The 25884-nt window shown below is 41.7% G+C and overlaps 1 protein-coding gene across 1 annotated transcript in view; it reads left to right on the top strand.

The window, feature by feature from the left end:
• The window catches only part of epha8 (eph receptor A8), a 342530-nt gene that overhangs the window by 62573 nt on the left and 254073 nt on the right, over positions 1–25884 (top strand). The window contains exon 2 of the mRNA XM_047347467.1: positions 24181–24245. Coding sequence (XP_047203423.1) covers positions 24181–24245 — 65 coding nt within the window. The remainder of the gene's footprint in view (positions 1–24180; positions 24246–25884) is intronic.

Below are 25884 nucleotides of genomic sequence, written 5' to 3'. Positions count from 1 at the left end.
AGCGAGTGTTCTGCAACTACTAATTAATTAAGCAGTGAACTAATCTCTCTGCATTTTTCAGAAAAACCTGATGATTAATGATAATAGAATAATTATTTTAGCCATCTCTGACTTCTGAAGGTGCACCCTATGTTCTCTGTACCGAAGTCTTACTGCATCTTCTCAAGTCTTGACTCCTAGTAGCTTCACCCAGATGCATCTATGTTAACATATATATATTACCACAATAAATAAAAAACAATCAGGGAAGAGATTTACAAAAAATAATTATTAAAAATTCTTCTTTTATAAGCTCCACTTTCAAACCTCCATCACTGAAAACAAGTTCAATGTGATCTGGATTGTCATTTTTGCTTATCACAGGTTCTTTTAATCACAATTTGTGATTTGTGGGACCTTTATTCTATTTGTTTGTGATTTCAATGCGATTCGATTTGAAGCAAGTTCAGAAATCAGAAAATGTGTTTCATAGAATATATGTTAGTGTGCAATATTTCCATCCAGGTTTGATCAATTTAAGTATTTTAGGTTTTGAGATCCAGCTGCTTCAGACCAACCTCATTGTTGTTTTATTCAATTACTTACTGCTTTTAGGTGCCTTTCCTTCTTGGGTTCATGAACATTTGTTCTCGGTAACCTAACCCAGAACGTTTTTATCTACCTAGGCTGTTTTTTGTGTGCCCTTTATGTAGTTTATCCGGACACTAAACGGGTCCTCCTCTTGCTGCTGAGGACAGAACTCTGCCCATGACAGCAGCCAGTCCAGAATTCAACTAAAAACAGTAACAATCCTGGGCAACTGTGATTGTTCTAATCTGTATCTCAGAACATTGATGTTGAAAACAAATTTTTACTTTACTGGTTGACAGTTACTTTGAAGGCTTTGCTGAGGGCATTACTCTCTCTCCATATCAGTGGAGACACTGAAAGAAGAAGTCTGTAATTCATATCGTTTAATTTAAAGTTAACAGAAAATATGAACTGCAGGGAAGAATAAACTAGGAGTCAACTAAAATAAAAAGCTAGGCACATTCAACCATTGAGGAATGTACCTAGCTTTTTATTTTAGTTAACTAGGAGTTGACCACAAAACTTGACCCTTAGTTCATGGTCCATGCTTGGGCCATTTTGAGGATGGATTTCTACCCACTGTTGTGTGATTTGGTCCTGGTAAAAAAAAAAAAAAATGCTGTACATACATGTACATGTACTGTTCTTCCATCTTTATTTTATTTTCTCTGAAGTTTATATATTTATACTAAATGTCTATATGCTGTGTAGGGGAGAAACACTATCTTAGAAAACTACCGTTACTGTCACAATAAACATTACTGCAATTTGAAAGGTTTGTTTGGGGTCTTTGAAGTGAGGTTCTATGAATTTATTATAGGCATAGGCTGACTTGAAGTAGAAAGATGACATATGACTATGAGCTTGTTGTAAAGGTAATCCTCAGGTTGGCTAAAGGCTAGAAAGCTAAGACAGTGTATACTGTATCAATCGGCCTCATCAGCTGGTTTTGTGGATCAGCCGATCATTAGTCCACTGGGATAATTTTCTAATAATCTGGAAAGCACAGGAATATACTATATACCTTTAATGTTGCAGAAATGATGGTCTGACACAAAACTCTACTCCGTTCTTGGTTGAGCTAGAGTGTACTGACTAGTTTAACTGCACCCAAAATATTTCACAAGCAAAAATATCCAAGTCATAATAAAGCAGAGAGAAGTTAAGCTGGCATCAGCTCCTCCACATAAAAACATTGCCAATACCAAGATCTGAGTTTTCTATCATACTCTAAAGATGTATACTATTGGTCAAAAGTTTTAGATACACTTTGTCACTTAATGGGTCTCTTTAATGGGTCTGTTTATTTTCATCACAATTTAAATTGTAGTAGTTAAATCGTAGTAAATTGTAATTCTGGATGGCTATTTTCTTCTAAATAGCCATCCTTTGCTCTGATGGCTGCTTTGCTCACTCAGCATTCTGAGAGTTTCGTTAGAGTCTTAAAAGAACTATCCAGAAGTTCACTCAGAGACGACCAAAGGTTAATATTTCAGTCATCACAGCAAAGGGCGGCTACTTTAAGGAATCTAAAATAAAAAACATATTTCAAGTTCTTCTTCAATTTGTTGTTTGCTACATAATTCCATATGTGTTTATTGACTGCTTTGATGCCTTCAGTGAACAATGTATATAGTCATAAACATAAAGAAAACCATTAAATGAGAAAGGCGTTCTAAAACCTTTGACCAATAGTGTATAAAGCATACGCTTTTTATGAAGTGTTGTCATGACATTATTGTTGCTTTTACAAACCCAGTTAATCTCATCGTGGCGCAGAGAAAGCAGCTCTACCAAGGTTTATGGAACAAAATATCAGTCACTGTCCAGAATAACAGACTGGAGCAATTGCAGTGTTCTGAACATTTTTAGAGAGTAGGGTATAGGTACCAAACGTTACCATGTTTCAGTACATAAACACATCATTGTGACACTGAGCGAGTGGAAGAGTGGCCGATTTCCCATGCCGGACATGAACACAGCATTGCACGGACAAGAGCATAAAGACATCAGTACCCGCTGGTATCGCTGGTATGGTTCCACTTTTCAAAATGCGATGCACATTACACTCGCCGCAATATCAGTGACGCGAAGTGCAAGCCAGCGGCAGGAATACTTCTAATCTGAGGAAGCACCTGGTTAAGCACCAGATTTTCCTCAAGGCTGTAGAGTGCACAATTTTCGTCAGCCTCAGATCTACGGCTACAACTCCTGCATTCAGCACCGTTAGCACTCCTGCATCCAGCATTATTAAGAAAAAAGTCAGTAAAGGGTTTTCATTTTGAAGAAATGTTTGAAAATACTGAGATATTACAATACAAACACCTGGATGTTTTGCTATATTCATTGCAGTTTATATATTGAGAAATAAATATGTTAAATAAAAAATTTATGAGATTTTATTATGAAATGAATTAACATTTATTACCATTTTATTCCTTGAACCGCCACCTTAACGTGGTGGAGGGGTTGGAGTGCTCGAATGATCCCAGAGGCTATGTTGTCTGGTGCTTAAATGCCCCTGGTAGGGTCTCCCATGGCAAACAGGCTCTAGGTGACAGGTCAGACAAAAAGCGTTCAAGAACCCCTCATGACGACTACAAAATCAAGGCACGTGACGTCGCCCGGTACGGCGGAGCCGGGGTCCCACCCTGGAGCCAGGCCTGGGGTCAGGACTCGTCGGAGAGCGCCTGGTGGCTGGGTTGCTCCTCGCGGGACCCGGCCGGGCCAAGCTCGAACGAGAGACGCGAGACCATCCCCCAGTGGGCCCACCACCTGCAGGGGGAACCGTGAGGGACCAGTGCAAAGAGGATTGGGCGGCGGACGAAGGTGGAGACCTCGGCGGCCCGATCCCCAGATGCTTAGGCTGGCTCTAGGGACGAGAGAGATATCGACTAGAAATAGTCGGGCTTGCCTCCACGCACAGCGTGGGCTCTGGAACCCATCTCCTCGAGAGGGGCTGGACTCTCTTCTACTCTGGAGTGGCCCACGGGGAGAGGCGGTGGGCTGGGGTGGGTTTGCTTGTCGCCCCCCAGCTCAGCCGTCTCGTGTTGGGGTTTACCCCAGTGGATGAGAGGGTCGCATCCCTGCGCCTTCGGGTTGGGGAGAGGTCTCTGACTATCATTTCAGCCTATGGGCCGAGTGGTAGTGCGGAGTACCCGCCTTCTTGGCGTCCCTGTCGGGGGTGCTGGATAGTGCCCCTCCAGGGGACTCCATTATTCTGCTGGGTGACTTCAACGCCCATGTGGGAAATGACAGTGACACCTGGAGAGGTGTGATCGGGAGGAATGGCCCGATCTGAATCCGAGCGGTGTTTTGTTATTGTACTTCTGTGCTAGTCACGGATTGTCCATAACGAACACCATGTTCAAACATAAGGGTGTCCATCAGTGCACTTGGCACCAGGACACCCTAGGCAGGAGGTCAATGATCGACTTTGTTGTTGTATCATCAGACATTCGGCCGCATTTTTTGGACACTCGGGTGAAGAGAGGGGCTGAGCTGTCCACTGATCACCACCTGGTGGTGAGTTGGATCCGCTGGGGGAGGAGAAAGCCGGACAGACTTGGCAGGCCCAAGCGCATAGTGAGGGTCTGCTGGGAACGTCTGGCGGACCCCTTGGCCAGGGATGTATTCAACTCTCACCTCCGGGAGAGCTTTGACCAGATTCCGAGGGATGTTGGAGACATAGAGTCCGAGTGGACCATGTTCTCCTCATCTATTGTTGATGCTGCTGCCCGTAGCTGCGGCCGTAAGATCTGTGGTGCCTGTCGCGGCGGCAATCCCCGAACCCGGTGGTGGACACCGTCAGTAAGGGATCTTCTCAATCCTGCCATCACACATTCCCTGGTGGAAGCAGAGGCTGGGGACTCGGGGTTGGACTCTTTCATCACCCAGGCTGAAGTCACCGAGGTGGTTAAAAAGCTCCGCGGTGGCAGGGCTTCGGGGTTGGATGAAATCCGCCCTGAGTACCTCAAGTCTTTGGATGTTGTGGGGCTGTCATGGTTGACACGCCTCTTCAACATTGTGTGGTGGACGGGGACAGTGCCTTTGGATTGGCAGACTGGGGTGGTGGTCCCCCGACATAAGAAGGGTGACCGGAGGGTGTGTTCCAACTACAGGGGGATCACACTCCTCAGCCTCCCTGGTAAGGTCTACGCCAGTGTATTGGAGAGGAGAGTCCGGCCGATAGTCGAACCCCGGCTTAAGAAGAAGCAGTGTGGTTTTCGTCCCGGCCGTGGAACACTGGACCAGCTCTATACCCTCTACAGGGTACTCGAGGGTTCATGGGAGTTTGCCCAACCGGTGCACATGTGTTTTGTGGACCTGGAGAAAGCATTCGACTGTGTCCCTCATGATGCCCTGTGGGGGGTGCTCCAGGAGTATGGAATCAGGGGCCCTTTACTAGGGGCCATCCGATCTCTGTACAAGCGGAGCAGGAGTTTGGTTCGCATTGCCGGCACTAAGTCGGACCTGTCCCCGGTACATGTTGGACTCCGGCAGGGCTGCCTTTTGTCACCGGTCCTGTTCATAACTTTTATGGACAGGATTTCTAGGCAGACCAGAGGATTTCGTCTCTTCTTTTTGCAGATGACGTGGTCCTGCTGGCCCCCTCTAGCCAAGACCTACAGCATGCACTGGGGGGGTTCGCAGCCAAGTGTGAAGCTGCTGGAATGAAGATCAGCTCCACCAAGTCCGAGGCCATGGTTCTCGACCAGAAAAGGGTGGCTTGTCCTCTTCAGGTTGGAGGGGAGTTCCTGCCTCAAGTGGAAGAGTTTAAGTATCTCGGGGTCTTGTTCACGAGTGAGGGAAGAATGGAGCGGGAGATCGACAGACTGATCGGTGCGGCTGTCACAGTAATGGGGGCACTGTGTCGGTCCGTTGTGGTGAAGAGAGAGCTGAACCGAAAAGCGAAGCTCTCGATTTACTGGTACGTTCCTACCCTCACCTATGACCATGAACTTTGGGTCTTGACCGAAAGAACGAGATCCCAGATACAAGCAGCTGAAATGAGCTTCCTCCGCAGGGTGGCCGGGCACACCCTTAGAGATAGGGTGAGGAGCTCGGCCATCCGGGAGGGGCTCGGAGTAGAGCCGCTGCTCCTCCACATCGATAGGAGCCAGTTGAGGTGGCTCGGGAATCTATACTGGATGCCTCCTGGACACCTACCTCGGGAAGTGTTCCAGGCACGTCCCACCGGGAGAAGGCCCAGGGGACGGCCCAGGACACGCTGGAGGGACTATGTCTCTCGGCTGGCCTGGGAACGCCTTGGGCTCCCCCCGGAGGAGCTGGAGGAGGTGTCTGGGGAGAGGGACGTCTGGGCGTCTCTGCTGAGTCTGCTGCCCCCGCGACCCGGTCCCGGATAAAGCGGAAGACGATGAGTACGAGTTCGAGTACCACATAAACACACACAAAACTACTGAAAACTGGTACCGTTGAATATTGGTATTGAGTGTTAGGTTTTTTGTCTCTGCTTGACCTTTTTATGAACTGTGTCTTTGTGTGAGGACCACTTGAGCTCCCAAGAAAGGGCGGAACTGGAAGTGATCCACAGCAGACACTGTGTTGTTGGGGTTGTTAAGGATGGTGAGGAAAGGAAGCATGGAGGATTTTCTCCCAATGTCCACCATCATCTGTCTTGAGTGGGTTAAGCTCCAGGTAGTTCTGATCGCACTAATGGACCAGTCATCCCAAAATGGAACATTTTACACATCAAGTTGACAAGAACATAGAAAGGAGTATGAAGGAAATGAAATGTAAAGGATACACCTAACAAAGTATACCATAAACACAAAATACCAGGGGTTTCAAATTGTTCTAACACACAAAATTAAAGTATATTAAAATGGTTAAAAACATAAAATATTTTTGAGGCTGTTTTATTCCTGCTGTCTATTATTAAGAAAATATAATGCATGCTAACCTTAGAAAAACAGCTGAGGTAAAGTTTCAGCAGTGCATACAAGCCACTACAACTTGATGTTATGTACACGTCATTTATTTTTGGTGCTGGGTAAGCAGTATACAGGACGCAAGAAAATGCCTTCAAAACTGTAAAATTGTCCAACGTCGTGGTTAAAATTTTGATTAGCTTTTTCCTTCAGTGCTAGCCACAAGTTCACCGGGACCTTACTAACGACACACATTACTTTGCAGCATTACATAACTTTGTAAACATTTCAGATTTACCTAGGGATTCAAATGAAGTGAAACGTTCTTACCTTTAGTGTAGCAAATGCCAGCTCTTAAAGTCCACTTTATCCAATGGCACGAAATGAAGACTATACCAGAGTGGGATATGGGTTTGCAAACACTTGTGTTTCTTGAAATAATGCAAGATTTCAAAAAATTCTTACATGGATAGAAAATAACTCAAATGTTGCAGTTTAAAGCATTTATTTTATTTTCTAAAGCATTTTATAATTTACGTCACATCTGTTCTTTGTGTTTCATTTCTATTTATATAATATTAATATTAAATATTTGTATTAATTAAATCTACAATTTAAGCATAGTTTTTGTTTTAATGTCTTACATATTGTGCCTCTGGCATAATGTAATATCAGTTATTTCACTTCAATCTGTGTTCATCTTTACACATTAGTAATAATTACACTTAACTCAGAAAGTTAAAATCTAGTTGCCTGTTCAAAACCCAAGTTCCCATTTGTTACCCAAATGATGCCCAGAGAACATAGCCCAGCTGGGCTCACCCAAGTGGGTCCCAGATTGGATGCCCATTGTAAAAGTAGTTAGAATGTTCCTTTTTTTGTCCCTAAGCAGTAATATTTATTTGTATCAACATCAAATCAACAGGCAATTGGAAGCATACATTGGCACTCTAACGATAAGCCATTATAATTCAAACTATTTCACGATGGAATCAAAGGTACATACTTCTATAAAGGAAAGTATACTAAGTGTTATCTTGTCTACTGTTTTGGCAAACAGGAAGGTGATATTAAATTATATATTTTTCTACATGTGGGCTGAATTGTTCCATACTTATTGGTTTTGACATATTCAAGAAAGTTAAAGTTTTGCCATATTGTAACTTACATATTTTTTATCTTAACTATGAGGATTCCTGTGCATTTAAAACATTTTGCCATGGAATTAAAAATGGTATTGACCATCAAGTATTTTTATCAGTATTGGTGTTGACTTCATATATATATCTATATATATATATATATAGTTGACTGCCATGATTGACAGACTTGAAGGAGATATTGTCTTGGCAAATATGACTATTTGCTTTACTGCTCTTATCATCAGAGAAGTCCATCCAGGTGATGATGTGTTTTATTTATCTCAGACTAGTCATTTTGTCTTTTCGAGTCGCCAGCCACTTTTCAAATGTAGCGTGTCCCAATGACACGCTTTGGCCTGTGCATATTAGGCATCAGGTTCTTGAGCTTTACTATTTTATTACTGTTCAATTTCTGCACATCAAGCTTAAAAAGTGTCATCCAGAAAACTGGCACAATGCACATTAGATTGCCATCTTATATAGTGTCCTGTTTTTCAAGTATGTATGTATAAGCTCCATGTGTGTTAGAACATGTCTTTAGACGCTTAATGTAGAACAATCATCTCATTTCTCTCTTTTAAATATATAACCTTTTCGGGTGAGAAAGAAGTAATCGGCATCTGCTGCTCTATTCTGCCATTTCCTTGTGTGTGTGTGTGTGTGTGTGTGTGTGTGTGTGTGTGTGTGTGTGTGTGTGTGTGTGTGTTTGTTTGTGTAGCTTTGAAATGGTTGCTTTCAGTTGCATGGTTGGTTCAGTTGCAAGTGCTCCAGGCAAACTCCACTTTGTCAAAGGCAGCCCATAAGTCTTCTTTGTTGAGATTGGAAACTCTGCCTCTTTTGGCCTGCCATGTCGACTATCATAAACTGAGGTTGTATGTGTGTGTACATCACTTCTTCTGCAAAGTGTTAGTGAGCACTGATTTGATTCATGCCAGCAACACCAATGTCAGGCCGCAGGCATGCAAACAAAACCTTATAACCTATTGGCCAAAGTGAGTTTCCATGATGAAGGGACGAAAAAAGTAATAGGGGAGGAACACTGACCACTGCCCTGGGAAATATGTGGCTTGTCTCTTAACGAGCAGGGACCAGCTCTCAAGTTGGTGGACAGCTTTTTCATTTAGCTCTCTCCAACCTGTGGAGTTCAGGGTAAAAGTATAAGAGAGAAATTGCTGGATATGGTGGAAGGGCAGGGAGGGACAGTGTTGAGGGTTTGTGTTTTCGATATGAAAAGAAAGCTGTGAAACAGGAACAAACTCAATTTCAAGCTCCCACTCCTTAAGGAGATGTACTTGGGCCCACACACTTGAGACGTAAGATTGAAAGCCCAGTCATGCAACTTCGCCTTGCTGAAGAACTCTATGATCATAGATAAGATCACTTTTGGCATGCATGATGGAAAAGTCAGAAAAAACCTGTTGTGAGAAGCGAATCTATTAAGATCTGCCGGGCGAATGAGCTGTTGTAAACAAGTGAGGGTGTTCTGTGAAATTTCTGAGAAAGCTACATAGTTCAAGCCAAGCCAGTTTTATTTAGATAGCCCTTTGTAAACAGCAGGCACTGACCAAAGTGCCAAACAACAAGAATGATAAAAAAAAAAGAACAAAACATTAGAATTCAAAACAAATAAAAAAATTAAAAGTAGAAATAAAATCCAAGTAAAAGTAGCGACAAGAAAATATGACAGACAGAAAAAACTAAAACTAAAATAAAATAAAATCAACAACGTATGCCATGTCAAACGCCTAAGAAAAGAGGTGGGTCTTAGGAGCAGATTTAAAAATTGGTAGAGAAGGGGCTTTTCCTAATTTACAGTGGCAAAGTATTCCATAGTTCGGGAGCTGTAACAGCAAAAGCCCAATCTCCCTTGAGCTCCTGCCATGTTCTTGGCACCTTCAGCAACAGCTGTTCAAATCTTCTGAGTGACCAAGAAAGGGAATGCAGGTGCAGTAGCATTTAAACTCCTAAAAACAAATACGAGTTTTAAAATGACCTCTATGATGGACAGGCAACCAGTGCAGAGAAGATAAAATGGGTATGAAATGCTCTCTCCTCCATGTTCCAGTTAAAAGCTGTGCAGCAGGGTTTTGCACCAACTGAAGACGCGTTAAGGACAACTTACTAACTCCAAGTTACAAATAGTAGCAGTAATCCAGCCAGGTTGTAACAAAGGCATGGGTAACTGTTTGAAGTCATTTTTCGACAAGACAGTCTAAAATCACTATCCATTTTAAAACCAAGCTTTGTGACAATAGGTTTTCTGTACTCTGCCAGACCCACCAGTGACGTTCGGATTAAATTAAACACCTCAGTCTCATGTTTATTGAAATTTAAAAAGTTAAAAGCCATCCAAGCTTTTCCTCAAGAGATTTATTTAGACCTTGCATACAGAAGCTATCTTCCTGATTTAGAGGTACATAAACCTGAGTCTCATCTTCATAACAATGAAAAGCAATCTCATACTTCCTGAAAATGGAGCCAAGGGGCAGAAGAATCGAGCCATGCTGGACCCCACACAACAACGGAATAGGAGGATCTGCAATTATTAGTTTGATGCAAACTGTTCTCAGCCAAGCATGATCTGAAGCACTCTAGTGTAGTACCCCAGGTGCCTACATAATGCTCTAAACGGGGCATCAGAATGTTATGGTCCACTGTATTTAAATCAGGTTTTAAATTTAGGAGGACTAGGATTGCATGGTACCCTGAATCTGTAACTAGGACAATGCAATCAGAAACCCTAACAAATGAAGATTTTGTGCTAGGAAGACATTTAACGACAGTCTGAAAAGCTTCAAGCACCCTATTTTCTCCAGAAAGACTACCAATTGGTTATAAACATCTTTCTTCTAAATCTTATAGAAAGGAAAGCTTTGAAATAGGCCAAAGGTTTGATGGCAAAGTGGGATAATGGTTATGTTTTTTGATCAGTGGTTGCATGGTTGCCTGTTTAAATATTTCAGAAACCACACCTGAGGCCAGACTACTGTTAATAACAACCAGAACAGATGGACCAAAATAATCTCTGTGGAAGAACAATCGATGTGGAAGAACATCAGCAGGGGAACCTGGGGGCTTCAGATGATCAACAACCCAATACTAAAAACATAAAGTCACAGGCTCAAACTGGTAGAATGCAGCAGAGCAAGTGGCAGAGACTAAAGGAGGTGTGATAGTTTTGAACCTTTCCACAAAGAAGTTTAGAAATGTCTCACAAGCTTTTGGGGAAGACTCAATATCACCATTTTGAGGAGCATTTTAAACAGAATCAATATTTTTAAATAAGACGTGGTTTGGAACTGTGTGACACAAAGACTTTTGATAAATACTTTTGCATGTTTGACAGTCCCCTGATAGTGATGCCAACAGTCCTGCAATATTTGAAATGACACCTGTAGCTTATCCTTTTCCACTTCCATTCAGCTTTCCAGCACTCCTGTCTAACCATACTAGTGGTTTACTTTAGACAAAGAATAACTTTAATTTTAGACTGTCTGGTATTTAATGGAGCCACTGCATCTAATACAGTTTGGCAGCTAGATTGAAACCTGGAGGTTAGTCCCTCTGAGTTTTTGACAGGAAGACTTAGGAAAAAACACATTTCTGATCAAACAAAGGTGAAAGTGCACAGCAGTGGATGGATTGATAACACGTTGCTGCCCTGCCGAAGCGTGGGGTTTAACACAACTGTTGGACAAAGTGATGTCATATAGCATCGGCTTGTGTTTAGGATATAAAGCATTAAACTTCGTCAAGTTTATAGCAGACAAGCAAAATGGTAAGACAAAGTCCAGTGTGTAGCCAGGTACCTGTGTAGGTCCGGACACCCAGTGTGTGAAACTAAAAGAGTCAGTTTGACCTAAAAGCTCCCTAACCATTGGTTTATGAGGACAGCGCGTGCATTTTAAAATCTCCAACAATAACGATTGGATCTTATTTTGGCCTGATTTCTACTACTAATAATAAAATAAGTCATTTAAGAAATCGTTATTGTATTTGGGTGCCCGATAGATCGCAGCACATAACGATGTGTTTGAGCCGCCAAGCTCAAATAAGTTCAGGACAAAACTAGATGAAAAGAGGATGATGAGAAAGCTGTTTACAATTATATAAACTCAGAAAACCGGTCGCTATTTCACCTCCTCAAACTGAGGTCCACAGAGTTAAGAAAAACACAATCAAGTGGCCAAAGCTCTAAAAAGACGCTGGACTTACCAACGTTTACCCAGGTCTCTGTCACACATAGGAAGTCCAATCCGTTACAAGTGAAGAATTCCTTAAGAATGAATGTTTTATTTGCTAGGGACCTAGTGTTCACCAGGTCAACTGTAACAGGAGATGATGGAATCAGGACTTTGGCATTCCAGGGATCCTGACAGCGAAACCCCTTGTCTCAGTAATCTAACGTCAAACTGGCAGAAACTTGTACTTGAATTTTTAGAAGAGAATGGCGATTATACACCATTATGGCATTAACATTTTGATTGAGAAGTGTAAACAGAGTAGGCAGTGGCAGATGGCAAGCCATACACACTGGCACCAGCTTGTTAATGGTTTCGATGAATGCAGAGTTTAGGCACGGCACAGTCAGATTGGTGTCTTGCCAAAGGAAATGCTAAGCACAGACATGGTCAGCGCAGCGACCTGCGGATGGTGTGATGAGCTGTAAGTGGTGAGGTTCACATCATAAGCCATGGCGGTTTCCAGCCTATTGTGAACAATGTTCAGATTGCCAGGTAAAGAACCATTTTCCAAAACAATGTTTCGCTAAGAAAAAGGAGGGGCGGAGCAGGAATCTGTAAACTTGAGTTGAGGACACTGACCTTATTGGCACATTCTTTTTTGGCTTTGTGAACTGTGAAATGAGCTAAATAATCCAGGTGAAGTAAAATATGTTGCCCCAGAAGATGGATAGCTAAAAAGCATGTCTGCAGGATAGAAATGATAAGCCTCAATTAAAAGAAACTAAGTCTGGTCTGAAAGACCTTAATGGACGACCAGTTGAGTGTTGCAGTTAAAGGGAAAATATGTCATGTGTTCTTCTCAGTAGTAAATGAGGATTGCAAATCACTTTTAGGTGACAAGTCCTGTGAAGACCTGAGGCTGCCGAAGAGTTTATTATAGCATGGCTAACAACTCACCTAGTGACTCTGTGGATTCAATATTAAATGTTCAAAACTATCCAGCTGTTTTCAAAGGATTTGGGGCATTACTAGTCACATACAAGATTCAGCTGAGAGTAAGGTGGCCAAATTTCTGAAATCAAATCCGGCTTGGAGATTAAAATAACTAAATGTTGTCAAGACATAATGAAAACATTGATACATTTAGGGTTTTATTTATTTAAAAATGTTTATTAATAATGAAACAATAAAAATTAAGTGTAATAACCGGAAAGTGTCTATCCACACTGTTGTTAGGATTTCCAAAGAGGAATAAAATGAATAAAATAATAGTAGTATTAATGTCTGTCTTCTTTCCCTCCTCTTAGCTTTACTCTTCTTTCTATCAGTCTGCTTCCCCCCTCTCTCATTAACTCTTCCCATTTTCCTCTGCTCTTTCACTCTCTTTCTCTGTCTTTCTTTTTTCCTTCAGGTTCCCTGTTACTGACTCCTTTATTTTTTGTCAGGAATTTTCATATTTACAAACTGTGTGAACAAACACCCCTTGGCCTGAAAGTCTGTGTTCAAATATAACAACAATAAATTAACAAAAAAACTAATAAATAGGTCTGAAAATGTAAACTCAAGGTCACCAATCAATAATACATCTTACTTTAGACGAACCCTTGTTGACACTGTAGCTTCTTTTTCCTAAATCAGGCAGCCCTTAAAAAGTGATTTCTCCCTCTCTCCCTCACTCAGCTGCAGCTTTTCTGTTCTCCTGTCTTGCGTTTTGTTGTTCTGTTTATTCATAAAAGCCTGGTTTATTTACATTTGTGTCCTTACATTAATAAAACAATGCACATCCAAGTCTTTTTTTTTTACCTGGGCTAATCGAATGTTGACAACACTAGCAACGTTTAATACCGAGAACTACCTGAAAGATAGGACGCGGTTGTGCTTGCTGCACGTCGGGTTCCAGCACCATTAAGAGAAGAGTTGAAGAAACAACAGGACAGAATCACTCTCTTGGGAGTAATTAGAAAACCAGATGATACCACAGATTGGGTTAACTCCATGTTGGTCATATAGAAATGAATGAGTCACTAAGATTTTGGCTAATAAAACTGGATGAAAGCAGCACAAAGTATTGCACCTTTAACACAACTTTTGGAATCAAATCAGCTCCAGAAATATTCCACAGAGTGATGAAACGGATCATCAAGTGCTTGGATGGAGTAGACTCTACATTGATTAAATCATTGTAAGGGGATCAACAGTCTAAGAGAACAATGAACAATTGAGAATGAGCTAAGTACAGGCTGTGATGAGTCACAGACTATCCCAGACTATTAAAGAAATTCACATTATTTAACTAACTTTTATAAAAAGCTGTGATCAGTGACTTAATATCTGACTCTACTAAGCTACAGAGCATCACCACTTCATTGTGGGTTGTCAACTGCTGAACCGCAGCTAATGATGTGTACCACCTTGCCAAATTACCCAAACATTGACCAAGTCAAAAGAGACCACCAAGTTGGCAACCTTCAAATCCCAAAAATGAAACATAAGTCATTTTATGACAGATTAGCTAGATTTCTTCCCCCACTGTCATACAAGGATAGAGTCAGGATTCAGGATGATGAGGGATGGAAGACTGGAGCAACTATTCTGCAAGTAGCTCTATGTTCGTTTGAGGTGAAAACTGAGGATGTAACTTTGAAGTTTATTTGAAACGCTGTGAGGAGTCACAGATTATCACTGCATCTAAAAAATCACCCTGACGCAGACACTACCACCTTTGTTGAGATCCACCAGTACAGTTAAAATCCAATACACTGAACTTATAAGTGCAACATAAAAAAGTTAATTAGAATATTGTAACAAAGTAACTAAAACTAATGATCATATGTTCAGGTAGGCTCAGACTTCCTTAATAGTTATATTGTGGCCCATATGCTGCATCTGAGGTATGTTGTCATTGATGTGACAGGTTACCTTTATTGCATTATTACTTTTAAGAAAGTGGGTGGGATGTGATGATTGAATGTAATGTGTGTGCTTTGTCCATTAGGTGGCAATGGTAATAGGTCTGTGTAAACCTTGAAAGGTAAAATATAGAAAACAGAGCAAGCACATGTATGTGCAGACATGCACTTTAATAAAAGTGCCTGGGCAAAAGAAGAGGCCTCATTCATTCAAACACAAACATAACAAGGTTTTCCCAATTTGAAAAATTGAAATTAACACATAAGATTTTCTATTCAAGACTAAATTAGTTTCCAGTGGGAGTAGTTTGAAAATCTTTAGACTTACCTCTACAGTTATAGAGCACCTCATGTGTTTTAGGATCTAGGGAGATACAGGACTATTCATTAATAATTAAAGTAGAGGTCAGCAAGATTTCTCTTTGCTCATTAAAAAAAGTATTAAAAGCATGTGAGCCATCGCACCGCTTTCATTAAGTCATCATGGTAAACCATGAAAGCCTGCTCAGAGGGGTATAATTGGTAGAATCCATCTGTGAATTTGGGCAGAGAGCAAGAGGTTGCTGCATTAGCTGCATCAGTACAAGATGATGGGGCATAGCCACCATGGGAAGGGAAAGACAGAGAGAAAGCACACCCATTGGGGATGAGAGAATGATGGCCCCATCTGTTTGTGTTCTGACCCACTCCCTCACTGAGCAACCCAATAGTGACATCAGAGAAGGTGACACACCTGCTAATTGCAACACTTGAATGACTTTAGGATCTTGAAGCATCATTAGCAGTAATTGTTATAAAAAATACTCTTTTTGTGTTAGTCATAACTATGAAGTAGGACTGAAGCACAAAAGACTGCTCTATTCCCATTATGACAGATTCTACCGATCCAATTTGCCTCCAATTGCGATCTTTCTTTACCTCACTGTAAGCTATAAACACTTCAGACTAACATGTCAAATTTTCTTCCAAAAAGCAGCAACTGGGAATGGTTTACTTTTAGACTAACTGAGACAACATTTCTTTGGTATGTAATTATAAGGGTTAATGAATGAAGTGTTCACATTGTTGTCATATTTTTTAGAAGCATTTGAAGTTTAATGCTTTAGAGAGTAGCTAACACCCTCAGGCTTTGACACAGTCAGACACTAAGCAATTGTTGTGAAACAGTGGAACAATAAATACAGTTTGGTTTGGCTATTAGCAACTATTAATAATTATAACTAACAATTAATTATTAACATAATAAGTAATAAAGTTAGAATATAACAGTTTTAGACAGACTAATAAATGAGGGCACCACCTGATCAGGAATCATTAGATCAACAACTTTCTGTCTGTCAAGTATTGTCCTGTGAATACCAGCCCAATATGGTGTGGTTTTATAGAACATTAGATGAAAGATTTGAGCTCTGGTGTTCAGTCAACAGCACACAAGTCCTGCACACTTATAAAAAGAATAAACACAAGACTTTCCAAAATATACCAATTCAAAAATAATCCAATCCCAAGTTAAAATATTTCAGTCAACAAACTCTTTACCTAAACTAGTAACACCCAACTAAATCTACTAAGCAAAAATTTTAAAATAGGGGATGCTAATAAACTAGTCTGGAGAAACAAAAGAATAAAGCATATCTAATTAAATAATACTATGATGTCAAAGTTCAGTGTGGATATTTATATTTAAGAACCAAGGTTTGTCTTAAGGAATATGGAATGAGGTAAAATTAGTTTTAAACTAATTAAAACAAGTAGTTTACAGCGCAAATCAGAAAGAAAAATAAAACAGTTTAATAAAAAAATATTTATAAAGAAGGATTTGCCAAATTAGAATTCAATAATCTTTTGGAAAATTGATTGTAATTTTGTCAACTAGCCAACACAGGGAGTGATGGGATTTTGAATAAAGTTGGTACAACAGACAAATGGAAACAGTCACTATTGGTGTTCTGATGGCAGGTGTGATGATGTCAAATCCGGGTCCAGCAGTTAACACAATGGAAATATCTTATTTAGCAACCCTTTAATTTAATGTACCATTATTATAAATATTAATGGGTATATGAGCACCAACGGCACGTTATAGAACCATCAAGGAAATAACATCACTCCTGGACAATGTCTCCCACATCATGCATGAAGCTTTTGCAGAACTGCAGACCTCCTTCAGTGACAGACTGCTGCATCATAGGTGCACAAAGTTAGGCTTTACAATCATCACCGATTCCAACAAACTCAAACTCAATAAGTTGTTTGCATCCCTGCTGTTATTTGCACAGTTTTTTCCATATTCTTGTAAATAGTCTGTTGTGCTTTTGCACAAATATCCAAGCACACTTTGTACATTTGTACAATAGAGGTTTTCTATTCTATTCTATTTCAAAATGATCCTATTCAGTTCAGTATGCAATTCAGGCATAGATAGGTCGAGATTCTAGTAACAAGTGGCTAAAAAGAAGCTCAGAGTAGTGCCTCTCCAAATCAAAATGAGTCACATAGCTTTGGACATCTGGTCAAGATGCCTCATTTGGCAGGGTTCTCCCTCAGGTTAAAAAAATTATTATCAACCGCGGCTAATTTTCAGCTATTTCAATTTGCCACACACAAAGTGCATTACCCACAGCCTGATTAGAGTTGGTTAAAAAACAAAAACTGGTCTAAACTGAACTGAAATATGGGCTGCACTGTGGCGCAGTTGGTAACACTGTTGCCTTGCAGCAAGAAGGTCCTGGGGTTGACAAAGACATCCAGTAAAAAAAAAAAAAAAGAAATTTCAGACATTGACATGGCGGACAGTGAACTAAATAGACATCAAAAGAGTGTTCCAAATGTATACACACAAAAAAGTAACAGAGGGAGAAAGACAACCAACACAAATGCAGCCCCCCTACCTCTGCTGTCTTCATAGTTAGGCAACATGCTTTCTTCAACATTACATCTGATGTCACCTGAACCAGTACTCCACGAATGAAATCACTTGGGTCTATCTCGGGTTTGTCTCTGGCAGTCTTCAGCTGTGATGTTTTACATCATATATTCATAGCATTTCCACTGTGTACTCACTCCTTCCCTGCTCCTTTCCTCATGTCTTCTTCTCTGCTGGCCTCTTTACTCTTCTCTTTCCAGACATTATTTGTCTTCTTCATGGTTCTGTTACTACACCAAACAATATCAGTCCCAAAAGTTGTTTTTATGTGTGTCAATGACATTTTGCAAATTGTATTTATTGTTTCTAAACTGTGAGACAGATTAGACAAATGCTCGTTAGAAACTGTAAGAAAAAGATTTTTTTCTCATACTTGTACTTGTCGTCTTCTGTTTTATCTGGGACCGGGTCACGGGGGCAGCAGACTCAGCAGAGACGCCCAGACGTCCCTCTCCCCAGACACCTCCTCCAGCTCCTCCGGGGGGAGCCCAAGGCGTTCCCAGGCCAGCAGAGAGACATAGTCCCTCCAGCGTGTCCTGGGCCGTTCCCTGGGCTTCCTCCCGGTGGGACGTGCCTGGAACACTTCCCGAGGAAGGCGTCCAGGAGGCATCCAGTATAGATGACCGAGCCATCTCAACTGGCTCTTCTCGATGTGGAGGAGCAGCGGCTCCACTCCGAGCCCCTCCCGGATGGCCAAGCTCCTCACCCTATCTCTAAGGGAGTGCCCGGCCACCCTACGGAGGAAGCTCATTTGAGCCGCTTGTATCCGGGATCTCGTTCTTTCGGTCATGACCCAAAGTTCATGGCCATAGGTGAGGGTAGGAACTTAGACCGACCGGTAAATCGAGAGCTTCGCTTTTCGGCTCAGCTCTCTCTTCACCACAACGGACTGACACAGCGCCCCCATTACTGTGGCAGCCGCACCGATCCGTCTGTCAATCTCCCGCTCCATTCTTCCCCCACTCGTGAACAAGACCCCAAGATACTTAAACTCCTCCACTTGAAGCAGGCACTCCCCTCCAACCTGAAGAGGACAAGCCACCCTTTTCCGGTTGAGAACCATTGCCCCGGACTTGGTGGAGCTGATCTTCATCCCAGCCGCTTCACAGTTGGCTGCGAACCACCCCAGTGCATGCTGTAGGTCTCGGCGAGAGGGGGCCAGCAGGACCACATCATCTGCAAAAAGAAGAGAAGAAATCCTCTGGTCCCCAAACCAGACCCCCTCCGGCCCTTGGCTGCGCCTAGAAATCCTGTCCATAACAGTTATGAACAGGACCGGTGACAAAGGGCAGCCCTGCCAGAGTCCAACATGCACCGGGAACAGGTCCGACTTAGTGCTGGCAATGCAAACCAAACTCCTGCTCTGCTTGTACAGAGACTGGACGTTTTTCTTGTGTGTTTCAGGTTTACCTTGCTGTCACAGGTGTGATGTATTGCAGCTCGTCAGCCACTCCATATAAAGCTTCACTGTGTTTAAATCTTGTATGTTTGTAATTTTACCATTTCAATATTGTAAAATAAATTGAATCTTCACTCACTGACATCAACTGCTTAAGGGGTTTTCCTTGTTTTATGTTACACCTAGTGCCATGACTGAACTTCCTTAAGAGGGTTGTAACAGTTCCCAGCAGACCCTCACTATGCGCTTGAGCCTGCCAAGTCTGTCCGGCTTTTTCCTCCTCCAGCGGATCCAACTCACCACCAGGTGGTGATCATTGGACAGCTCAGCCCCTCTCTTCACCCGAGTGTCCAAAACATGTGGCCGAAGGTCTGATGATGCAACAACAAAGTCGATCATTGACCTCCTGCCTAGGGTGTCCTGGTGCCAAGTGCACTGATGGACACCCTTATGTTTGAACATGGTGTTCATTATGGACAATCCGTGACTAGCACAGAAGTCCAATAACAAAACACCACTCGGATTCAGATCGGGGAGGCCATTCCTCCCAATCACGCTTCTCCAGGTGTCACTGTCATTTCCCACGTGGGCGTTGAAGTCCCCCAGCAGAATAATGGAGTCCCCAGGAGGGCACTATCCAGCACCCCCGACAGGGACACCAAGAAGGCCGGGTACTCTGCACTGCCACTCGGCCCGTAGGCTGAAATGATAGTCAGAGACATGTTTTTCTAAATTATTTATCAGAAAGCAAAAAGAGTCTTCGAATTGTTCCGTTTAGGCCACAAAAGATCCTCTTGAGGAACAACTGACGAACAACTTTTATGCAGCTGTTTTGACTATACTTAAGAGCCTTGCAAAAGTATTCTCCCTCCTTGAAATTTTTAACGTGTTGCTGACTCACAGCCTTGAATTACAATGGGTTGTTTGTGAGAGTTTGCGCCATTTCATTTACAGAACATACCTACAGTTATGAAGATGAATATTTTTTTCATTGTAAAGCAAACAAAAAATAGGACATAATTACAGAAATCTTCAGCATGGATCACTGTTTACCCCCTTAACACCAGCACTTTGTAGAGTCACCGTTGCAGCAATTACAGTTGCAAGTGGTTCTGGATAAGTGTCTATGAGCACATATCTCTATGAGCTCACCATATCTTACCACTGGGATGTATGGCCATTCCTCAAGGTAACACTGCTCCAGCTCCCTCATGTTAGATATTTTTCACTAGCGAACATCAATTTTTTTAAAGTCTAACTGCAGAGTCTCAATTAGATTGAGGTCTCGACTTTGACTAGGCCATTCCACCACATTTCAATGTTTCCCCATAAACCACTTGAGTATTGCTTTAGCAGTACAGGTGCATCTCAGAAAATTTGAATAGTGCAAAAGTGCAAACTTTTTTGCCAGTCTACAGAAATTGAAACTCATATTATATAAAATCATTACACATAGAGTGATATATTCCAAGCCTTTGTTTCTTGTAATTTTGATGATTATGGCTTACAGGTAAAGAAAACCCAAAATTAGGTGTCTCAGAAAATTAGAATTCCGTGAAAAACTTCCTTATTGGACCCTGGTGTCCCACCCTAATCGCCTAATTAACTCAATTCATAAGCCTTTAAACGGTCTCTCTCTGGGTCAGTTGGATACACAATCATGGGGAAGACCTCTGAAAAATTAAGTGGAAGTGTGGTAGGGTAAGGTACACCAGCAACAGGGAAAACTGCAGCCTTAAGAGGATTGTCAAGTGAAATCCATTCAAGAATTTGGGAGATCTTCACAAGGAGTGGACTGAGGATGGACTCGGTGCAACCATACACAGATGAATACTAGACATGGGCTACAAATGTCACATTCATTGTGTCAGGCCACTCCTGAACCAGAGACAACATCAGAAGCATCTTACCTGACCTAAGGATAAAAGGATATGGAATGTTGCTCAATGATCCAATGTCCTGTTTCCAGATTAAGGTAAATTCTGCATTTTATTTGAAAATCAAGGTCCCAGAGTCTGGAGAAAGAGTGGAGAGGCACAGAATCCACATTGCTTGAAGTCCAGGGTGAGGTTTCCACAGTAAGTGATGGTTAGGGGTACCATCTCAGCTGGTGGTGTTGGTACACTGTGTTTTCTGAAGTCCACAGTGAATGGATCTATCTGTCAGGGAATTCTAGAGCACTTTATGCTTCCTTCTGCTGACAAGCTGTATGGAGACGCTGATTTTATTTTCTAGCAGGACTTGGCACCTGCACACACTGCCAAAGGTACGAAAAGCTGGTCCAATGACTATTGTGCTCCTGTTCTTGATTGGCCAACGAACTCCCCTGACCTAAACCCCATAGAGTGAAGAGGAACACCAGACCCAACAAGGTAGATGACCTGAAGGCAGCCATCAAAGCAACCTTGGCTTTCATTACACCTGCACAGTGCCACAGACTGATCACCTCTATGATGCTGCGCATTGATGCAGTAATTCATGCAAGAGGAGCCCCAACCAAGTATTAAGTGCATAGAAATGGGTGTACTTTTAAGAAGCCTGATATTTGTGCTTAAAACATGTGATACACAAATTTTTGGAGACACTGAATTTTGGGTTTTCTTTACCTATAAGGCATAATCATCAAAATTACAAAGAAAAAGCTTTAAATATTTTACCCTATTCGGAATGGGTCTCTATAAAATATCCATCTTACTTTCTGAAATGACTGGTAAAAATATTGCACTTTTACGCAATATTCAAATTATTTGAGATGTACCTCTTTGGGTCATTGTCCTGCTGGAAGATGAACCTTCGTCCCAGAGGCAGACTGACTCAAGAATGCTCAAGAATATTCCTTGTATTTAGCACCATCCATCTTTCCCCTGACTTGAGCCAGTTTCCCAGACCCTGCTGCTGGAAAAACATCCCCACAGCATGATGCTGCCACCACCATGTTTCACTGTGGGGATGGTTCTTGGGGTGATGGGATGTGTTACATAGTGGCCGAAAAGTTCAATATTAGCCTCATCTGACCAGAGCACCTTCCACCTTATGTCCTGCGAGTCACCCACATGTCTTTTGGGAAACTCAAAACTTTAACACGTACCACATATGAAATCATTGTTGCAAATCATAAATAAATATTCATGGAAACTGTATTTCCTATTACCTGGGACCTCTTTCAACAGGATAACGCTATCAGTCTCAAAGTAAAAATGGTTCAGGAAAGGTTTGAGGAGCCCTACAAGAAGATTGGATTGTTGACCTGGCCTCTAATTACTTTAGACCTTAATTAAGTGTGAGATGTGTATTACAAATCAGAAACAGGTGGATCCAAGATTCAGCCAGACACAGTACTGAAAATTTAAAAGGTTTATTCAGCCACAGAAAAACGTCACTCAGGTAAAACTCCACACAGCTTCCAGGAATCACTGGGGCAGAAAGAGGGATTAGTGACTTGTAGTTTCTCCAGATATTGCAGGGATCAGAAAAGTCACTAACCTGCTTTTGTCTTGAGTAGAACTTGAAACCCAGAGGGGAAACCTCAGTGGGTGGCAGGCAGTGATCTCCACAGCACAGGTAAGATGTGACTTCAGGCTGAATAATCCAAGGGCAAGGCTGGCTCAATAATCCGAGGACAGAAACTGGGTCAATGATCGGAACAAGAGATGTCAGGCAAGGGGCAGGCAGAGGCATAAACCAGATGCAGAAAACAAGGTCAACAACCAAAGTCCAAACAGTCCGACAGGGATTAGGCAGAGAGGCAAAAATCCAAGAGGCAAGGTCAAGAAACAATGATCAGACAGGAAGGAACGCTGGATATCTACTCACACGATGGTTTTCAAAAATCTGGCACAGTCTGCTTGTCAGAGTCAGTATATATCAGGGAAGACACAGGTGCTTGGCATTCCACAGATTGCACTACACTGCAGCAGCCACCAGGTGCATCTCTTCTGCTGATTGCAGCCAGGGAGACAGGGTAGAGCAGACGTGCCAGAATCATAACAATGTCCTGGTTTAACAGGTGTGGTCCATCTAGACCCCATCTAGCAACTTTCAGAATTCAAATGTTCTAGTGCTAAGTTCTGAGTACCAGAAACCACAGCAGACCTTAATGTGTCAAATGGAGTCCATACCAAAGTATGGGTCAGAGCTAGAGGGTCACTGATATTATTGCTCTGCAGAGAAATCAGGCAATATTTGCATTCTTTCTAAGTATAGGTCCAAACTTTGCCAAATTTTAAACAGGCATACCTTTGGGAAGCCGCCTCCAGTCTGTCACAGAACTACAGTTAAAACCCAGCTGACCCTAGTCTATGTGTGTTTTGAAAAAGGGTTACACCTACCAGCAAAAATGATAATACCTCTTATTATTGTTTTTCATTCTCATTTCTATATATTTTTTTAAATATAGGATCCTATTTTTAGAGTAATAACAGGTCTAGGGACTAAATCATTGTTGTTTTCATGTAAATCAGAGCTCTCAAACCCCAATCCTTGAGGCCGATGTCCTACAACTTTTCGATTTGTCCCAGGTCCTACACATCTGAATCAAACTGCTTCCTTAGCTTGCAGTCGAGCTCTGCTACTGAGAAAATCATTTGAGTCAGGTGTGTTAAGGCAGAGACACATCTAAAATTACAGGAACCCAGCCCTAAAGGAATGGGGTTTGAGACCCCTGATGTAAACTCAGCTTATCTTAAAAGCCTCTGAAGTGCCAGCAGAAGCAAAACAACTTTTTTCTAATATTAGTGAAAAGGCCTCAAACGGACAATTCAAGAGGGAAAAACAAAAACCACTGTAGCTGTTGAGACACACCATGCTTTATCTAAAAACTCTAATGAAGAAGCAAGTTATTGCCTTTTGATTTTTTTTCCATTCTACCCCTAAATCCCTCCTCTTCTATACGCCAATTGTTTTTCTGTCTGATGTTCAAAGAGCTTTAAGGACAAACCAGGTCAAGGTGACATCCGGCTTAGAGTCGCTGTAACGACAATCCCCGGCTCATCAGTCACACCTGTCAGACAGGTGTCAGCATGTATGTGCCTGACTCCATCAGGTTCCTGTGCACATAGATGCGGTTAATGAAGGATAGGACTGATGAGGCGGGTTGGGAAAAGCTATAATTTAAAGTTTGTTGCTCACCTCCTTTGTTGTTTTTTGTTCTTTCTTTGCAGTAAATCTCCTTGACACGACCACAATAACCGGAGACTGGGGCTGGCTGACATATCCATCCCATGGGGTAAGAATAAACAGAAACATTTTTTGTAGAATAGTTCCTTGCTAAAAGGAATCACTAGAGGATTTATTTTACATGTTGCATCACAACCACAAACTCTAGAAATGGCTAAAAATGAATCAGTCATTCAGTTTTTTTGAACCATAAAAACATGTAAAACATGCAGGACACTGGTCCTTGAGGACTGGCAATAGACACCACTGCCCAAGATTACAAAGGAAATTATTCTAACTTGTTAATAAAATTATGCAACAATGCACAATTAATATTCCCACTAAAGTCACCTGCCAGCAGAAAATAACTAACCTTTAGAAAGGCAACAGGTTTGGGTTTTATTCAGTCTGAGGCAGACATTGTGCTAGACTTTCTTGTTTTCTGTCATTTTGACTGGCAGGATCCAAAAAATCCTGTCATAATCAGAATCTATTTTTACCTGTCACTTTTTTTTAAATGATATTAAACATTCAAAAGCATTTGTTTTCATTCATTTTACTGAGTGAAGCCAACGAGGTCATGCAAAAAACAGCTAATTAATATGCTCACACATCACCAAACTGTAACGAGTGTTAGTTGCAATCTCTCAAAATAACAGATGGACTTCAGATTTTTCTGTCACTGTTTAAGAAAATCTGCCAAAAACAGAAAAAATTCAGTTAACGTGATCCCTGGTCTTAGATGCTTTATGAAGGTCCGTGCTTTTTTAGTTCTTATTAAATCGGATTTAGTTCTAACATCGACACCACAGACTAATTACACGTAATAATCGGACAACATTATGCAACACTCATCCACTTCAAACATCAGCTCAGACATCCCTCACAGCCCCCTCCAAGTCTTTGCAGCTTGGTACACGTCGCAGTGGGGGAGTGAGGAAAAGACAGAGTAAAAGAATGAAAGCGAGGGAATGAGGTGACAGCGAGGGCACGACGTCGCTGCATTAGCATATTGTAAGGCCAAATGATGACGCCCGGGGTGATGAATTAGGACCCTAACTGCGATCTTTTCGCCATGATGCCACCCTGTCCCTGAGTCCCTTGGCTGTCAGTAGAGTGGTAGGAACATTTACATCACCTCCAGCCTTGACAACAGAAGGTGGTGTGATTGAATGGTGGCCAGGAGAAACAGATGGATTGTCTTTCAAGTCCTGGGAGAAGAGCTGGAAGAATTGGATTAGAGGTTTAAGCAAAATGACTCATTCTCTGTGAAATTGGTGTAAGAGGTGAATCCCCTCCACCTTGAAAGGGCCCATGTGATAACAGCTATATTACATAAACTCAGACTGTTTTTTTTTTATTTAATTGGTTCAATATACCAGAAATAGTGACTTGTTTGTTCGTGAGAGACCGTTTTCTCCCTCTGAGCTTCTACACATGAAAACCTTGACTGAGTGGATTAGGATTGGGAGCAGAGTTTTGTGGTTTCATAGTTCAGTTACATAAGGTATGTGTCTTGTGTTGAAAGACAAAGATGTGAGGAAGGAGAACTTAGCTCTGTTATGTTTCATACTAATGGCGAAGAAAAGAAAACCTGTTTTATAAGAACAATAAAACAATATCTGGACAGAACCTTTCTACCTAATTTGTCAAAATAATTTAAAAGTAAGAATCAAGTGGGGTAGGTTGGAGTACTATTTATAATAACT

This window comes from Girardinichthys multiradiatus, chromosome 20 (genome assembly GCF_021462225.1).
Source record: "Girardinichthys multiradiatus isolate DD_20200921_A chromosome 20, DD_fGirMul_XY1, whole genome shotgun sequence".
NCBI lineage: Eukaryota > Metazoa > Chordata > Actinopteri > Cyprinodontiformes > Goodeidae > Girardinichthys > Girardinichthys multiradiatus.
Note: the sequence above shows the minus strand (reverse complement) of the source record. Positions and strands in the feature narration are given on the sequence as shown.